The sequence below is a fragment of the Manis javanica genome, chromosome 15 (assembly GCF_040802235.1).
Source record: "Manis javanica isolate MJ-LG chromosome 15, MJ_LKY, whole genome shotgun sequence".
NCBI lineage: Eukaryota > Metazoa > Chordata > Mammalia > Pholidota > Manidae > Manis > Manis javanica.
The window spans coordinates 87,924,882-87,930,881 of record NC_133170.1 but is presented as its reverse complement, the minus strand read 5'-3'; the positions used below and the strand labels follow the sequence as shown (position 1 = coordinate 87,930,881).

The 6,000-nt window shown below is 49.3% G+C and overlaps 1 protein-coding gene across 11 annotated transcripts in view; it reads right to left on the bottom strand.

Annotated features, from left to right (window-relative positions):
• Window positions 1–248: 248 nt before the first annotated feature.
• LOC108401536 (zinc finger protein 337-like) overlaps window positions 249–6,000 on the bottom strand; it is a 169,907-nt gene continuing 164,155 nt past the window's right edge. For 5 of the 11 annotated variants that reach the window (XM_073223034.1, XM_073223035.1, XM_073223038.1 and 2 more), the window contains exon 5: window positions 249–3,644. In XM_073223034.1, coding sequence (XP_073079135.1) covers window positions 949–3,644 — 2,696 coding nt within the window. In that variant the 3' untranslated portion in view covers window positions 249–948. Of the gene's footprint in view, window positions 3,645–4,944; window positions 5,319–6,000 lie in introns of those variants that run through there. The other 6 variants (XM_073223046.1, XM_073223045.1, XM_073223047.1 and 3 more) reach the window with 2 other exon arrangements.

Sequence of the window (6,000 nt, the reverse complement as noted above, 5' to 3'; positions counted from 1 at the left end):
TTAGTTCCTTATCTATACATTCACGTGCCCAAGTCATCACACCCATCACACCTATGCCTCCACGAGAGCATTCCCCTGGGGACGGCGTGGGAAACAAGTTGAGCACCTACCTGTGCCCACATGCCAGCCTGCTCTTCTGCCAGCCATGCAAGAAGCCAAATCCCAAATCCCTATTTACCACTCATGTTGTCAGGCTGCTCTGGGTACCACTTGTGCAATGGCTCTCTGCAGAGACACCAAGATGAAACTGAATAAAATAAGGCTTTTATTCAGTGTATGAGAATGTTGGGAGGAGGTGAGGCTGGTGGGAGACGGGAGGCAACAGGAGCGTTTGGTGGAAGAGCCCTGGGCTGCTGGGTAGCCTCAGGGAGGGCGTGTCAGCAACAGGCCTGCCCTTATCCCCGGGCTGTCATCACTGGCTCAGGGCTGCCCACCGGAAGATCAGTCAGTCACAAGACCCGGTCTGCAGGAGAGACATTTCCCCAGGATCCTGGGTAATTCCCTCCCCTCCCCTGGTGTATGATTCTCAAACCGGGACCTCTTGTATCAGAATCTGCTATAAATTTTCAGGACCACAGAGACTTATTTTTCATGGATGGCGAACATTTCCAAGTTCGTCTCGGTAGCCCTGCAGATCCCCTTGGCCTGCATGACACATCTGTGAGCAAGGTCACAGGCTCAGCTGTAGTTTTGTTAAGCAGCAGTTACTGGATGGGAATGGCTGACCACCACAGGCAGACCCTGAGGTGCAGATGCGCAGCCATCAGGTCAGTGTCCCTAGATCCTTCTGGTAAGGAAGCCCCTTAAGAGAGAAATTGCAGTAATTGTTATTTATACATGTGTAGTCATGGGATTCCTGAAGTTTCTCTGGTTCTTGGATGGGAACGTGAGAGATGAACAGATTTCTTCTGCATTTGTTGATTTCTAACTCACACTTATCCACTCCCTTCATACAAAAGGCTTCTCCTCTGAGTGTGTCTTCAGATGTCTTTGGAGATTTGACTTCAAGCTAAATTTTCGCTCACAATATGTACACACAAAAGGCTTCTCCCCTGAGTGCATCTTCTGATGTCTCTGGAGATTTGACTTACTCCGAAAACCTCGCCCACAGTAACTACACACAAAAGGTTCCTCCCCTGAGTGTTTCCACTGGTGGGAGATCAGGGATGACTTGTGGAGAAAGCCTTGCCCACACTCCCTGCACTCAAAAGGCTTCTCCCCTGTGTGTGTCTTCATGTGGGACATGAGGTTTGATTTCTGGATAAAGCCACGCCCACACTTCTTGCACACAAAAGGATTTTCCCCTGAGTGTCTCCTCAGGTGGGAGGTAAGAGATGATTTCTGAAAAAAACCTACACCACACTCCCTGCACTCAAAAGGCTTCTCCCCCGAGTGCGTCCTCAGGTGGTAGGTAAGAGATGATTTCTGGAGAAAGCCTTTCCCACACTCCTTGCACACAAAAGGCTTCTCCCCAGAGTGTTTCCACTTGTGGGTTGTCAGGGATGATTTGTGGGCAAAGCCTTTCCCACAGTGCTTGCACAGAAATGGCTTCTTCCCCGAGTGTCTCCATTGGTGGGCGATAAGGGATCTTTTTCGGATAAAGGCTTGTCCACACTCCTTGCAAACAAAAGGCTTCTCCCCTGAGTGTACCTTCAGATGACGTAGGAGATATGACTTCAAGCTGAAATTTCCCCCGCAGTACCTGCACACAAAAGGCTTCACCCCTGAGTGTTTATTCTGATGGCTTAGGAGACTGGACTTCCACCTGAAACTCTGCCCACAATACCTGCACACAAAGGGCTTCTCTCCTGAATGTGTACGCTGGTGGGAGGTCAGGGATGATTTATGGGTAAAGCCTTGCCCACACTCCTTGCACACAAAGGGTTTCTCTCCTGAGTGTGTCCTCTCATGGGAGATCAGGCTTAATTTTCGGGTAAAGCCATGCCCACACTCCTTGCACACAAAAGGCTTCTCCCCTGAGTGTGTACTCCAGTGGCGCATCAGGGATGATTTTCTGTAAAATCCTTGTCCACACTCCTTGCACACAAAAGGCTTCTCCCCTGAGTGTTTCCACTCGTGAGACACAAGGGCTGATTTATGGACAAAGCGTTGCCCACACTCCTTGCACACAAAAGGCTTCTCCCCTGAGTGTGTCCACTGGTGGGATATCAGGTTGGATTTTCGGATAAAGCCTTTCCCACACTCCTTGCACACAAAAGGCTTCTCCCCTGAGTGTTTATACTGGTGGCAGATCAGTGCTGATTTTTGGGAAAAGCCCTCCCCACACTCCTTGCACACAAAAGGCTTCTCCCCTGAATGTGTTCTTAAATGGCGTATTAGAGCTGATTTTTGTGAAAATCCTTGCTCACACTCCTTGCACACAAAAGGCTTCTCCCCTGAATGTTTCCACTGGTGGTATATCAAGGCAGATTTATGGACAAAGCTTTGCCCACATTCCTTGCACACAAAACGCTTCTCCCCTGAGTGTGTCCACTGGTGGGAGATCAGGTTTGATTTTCTGATAAAGCCTTTCCCACACTCCTTGCACACAAAAGGCATCTCCCCTGAGTGTTTCCACTGATGGGACATCAGGGCTGATTTATGGAAAAAGCGTTGCCCACATTCCTTGCACACAAAAGGCTTCTCCACTGAGTGTGTCCCCTGGTGGGATATCAGGTTGGATTTTCGGATAAAGCCTTTCCCACACTCCTTGCACACAAAAGGCTTCTCTCCTGAGTGCTTATACTCATGGGAGGTCAGGGTTGATTTTAGGGTAAAGCCCTTCCCACACTCCTTGCACACAAAAGGCTTCTCTTCTGAGTGTGTATATTGGTGGGACATCAGGGCTGATTTTTGGATGAAGCCTTTGCCACACTCCTTGCACACAAAAGGCTTCTCCCCTGAGTGTGTCATGCAATGGCGTATCAAGGCTGATTTATGGGAAAACCGTAGCCCACACTCATTGCACAGAAAAGGCTTCTCCCCAGAGTGTGTCCTCTGGTGTGTTATGAGGTTTGAGTTACTGCTGAAGTCTGGCCCACCCTCCCTACACATATATGTAATCTCTCCTGGGTGCATCTTCAGGTGCAAGAAGAGTGCTGACTTATCAGTAAAGTCCTGTCCACACTCCCTGCCTGTTAAAAGATTCTGTCCATGATGTGTTTTTCTGTGTTCAAGTACGTCTGTCTTCTGGCTAAAGCCTTGCCCACAATTCGCATGCATGAACCCCTCCCACCCTGAATTTCCTACTCCTTCAAAAACTTTGCCTGTTTCTTTAGGATTTACCTTCTGGGCTTGGCTGCCCTCTATTTCCACCACTGAGTTCCTTTGCCCCAGACTTACTGCCTGGGTGGGGTGTGGGCTGGAAGGTATCCCAGACATCTGACTCCCCCTCCTCAGCAAGGTCTGGGAGTTTTCTGTCTCTTGACCTTCTGCCCTATCACTCTGGTCGCTCTGCTGAGAGAGTTCTTCCTGCTCTTTTTCCTGGTGCTCCAGCCCAGGATTCCTCGGCTGTGGGTTATTTGTTGCACGTGCACCTGCAGACATCTGAGCAGAATGGTCGTGAATTGTGTGCCTCAAGAGGATGTGCTGAGCGGAGGTCAGTGGGCAGCAGGGAGAGAGATGGATTTCTGGCTTTGCTTCTGCTGGAGGAAAAGTGCCCCATCAGGATGGTCACAGGTGAGGCAGCCTGGGCTACCACACAACACAAATGCCACCACCTCCCACGAGGGTTGCCCTCCCAGGCCCTGCTCTTCCATCTAGTTGGAAGCTGCTATCTTCTCTTGGAGAGAGGAATGTACACACTAGGGAAGGATTTTCTTCAGTCTGTTATCTGACTGCAGGTAGTGCATCATCTAAGTTACAAATGCTACTGAGCCTCGGGAGGGAGATCCTCCTGTGTGTGACAACATGGATGGCCCTGAGGTCATCATGCTGACTCACGGCAGACAGACAAATCCCGCACGACAGCACCTGTATGTGGGATCTGAGAAACAGAAACAGAAATAGATGGACAGGCAAGGAATCTGAAGGACACCAAGGGTGGGGGAGGGGCTGGCAGCTGGCAAAACAAGGTGAGGGGATGAAGCTGTGCAAACTTCCAGCTATAACATAACTACGTAACGGGAAGTAGTGTACAGCACACGGAAGATGATGTAATTAATTTGTGAGACCATGCATGGGAAGTAGTATTATCATGGGGATCATTTTCTAATGCATAAAATAAATCACTGTGGCCTGAAATGAATCACACCTGAAAATAATGGGATGTTGTACGTCAATGACACCTCAGTCAAAACTGTACGAGATGTCACCTATGGTGTAAACACACGAGAGGCTCCACAACACATGGACTATATCTTTGCACAGATTACTGGGCCATGTACCCTTCCCGCTCAAAACTCAGTTTCTTCCACTTTTGAGTCCCCCACTCCAGCCGACACTGATGGAGGTTTATCTGTTCTTTGGACAAAGCTCCTTCCTGACTGGGTAGAAGGACCACCAAATACACCCATATAAATCTGCTTGGCTTCATGGTTCTCTTGGTCTGAGTTCTGCTCAAAGGTGATGACGTGGTCAGAGAGGCCTCTGCTGCCCATCCTGTGTGACCACATCACCCACTCCCAGTCCACTGTCCTAACGCTACCCCCACGTGCTTCTCTGGCAGTGCCTTCACAGCACTTCTTTCCTGAAATCACAGAGGCGGTTAGGGGTGCTCCTGTGCCTACCACCACTGCAGGTAAGTGAGAGGGAGGCGGGATTGGATGGGGCCCTTCAGTGCTGTATTCCCAGGCTGACAACAGAGGTTGGCATGGGATAAAAGGCCAAATGATGATTCATGAATGAGTATGTTCTATGAATGACCACATCCTAATACTATGATGTCTTAAAGGTGAGCAATTAAGAAGACTGACAAGAGTTACCTTTGCTGAGAAAGGTGGGAAATATGTTAGAAGACTTGATTTTTATTCTGCAAGCTGCTCACCATTAAGTGCCAATGTGAGAAAATAATATATACACACACACAAAATGAATACAAAAACCACCTGTAGAAAGGAAATATTTACACTCGCTATTGTGGCTACAAGAAAACAAAACATTCATGTTCAGAAGGAAAATCTGCAGTAAAAGGAGAAAGTCCACTTTGGAATGCACTCCTGGTGCTTTTGGCCATCAGTGTGCAGACAGTCCCAGCGGATCACCCGGCACCTCTCAAACGTGTGACTTTCTGAGTATTTACATGTCACCCGAGGGCTTCCAGTTACTCTCAGTGGCTTCTGACCATTCCGAGGATACAGCGCTAGCTGCATCTACGAAGCCTGAGAAGTAAGAGTGTCTGGGTTGGCAGCCTTTGTTCTGTACCACCTGGGACACCCTAGATTCCTGAGCCCACTGTGCTGGCTTCAAGCCCCTGCAAGGGCCCTTGTCAACCCTAACAGGCCTGACATGGACTTGCTTTTGTAAGAATTCTGTGGTCAAAATATGAACACTGGGGTCATGTTTCAACACTCACAGTCTGAGAAGCTAGTGGCGGAAAGAACCACTCTCCTTAAAATTCACTGACAGATAAATCAATGAGCAACTGCGTTGGGGTGGGAAAGGAGCTGCTATGCTTGGGAAAGTACAGAGCAAGGAAAGAGAAAGACGTCCAAAATCTGAATGAGCTCCCTCCGTGCAGACCACACGGAATGGGCAAGTCAACAATGCACTGGTGTTGGCACATAAGGCCTGGTACAATTCCACTCACATCAAGGTCCAGAAGCGACCAAGTGCTGCCCACTGGGCAGAACCACAGCAGTGGAGGCCTTGGGGGATGGAGAGGTGGGGAAAGGACTGGGAAGGGGCCTGTGGAGATGGGCTGGGGAAGAGCAGGGCTCAGCTCACCCACATGCATGCACGTGAGAACGCATGGCCTGTCACTGCAGGTCTGCACATGTCATGGTATTCGGACTCTACCTACAAAGACCCGCACGGAAACATGTGAATATTGGTTGGATGGAC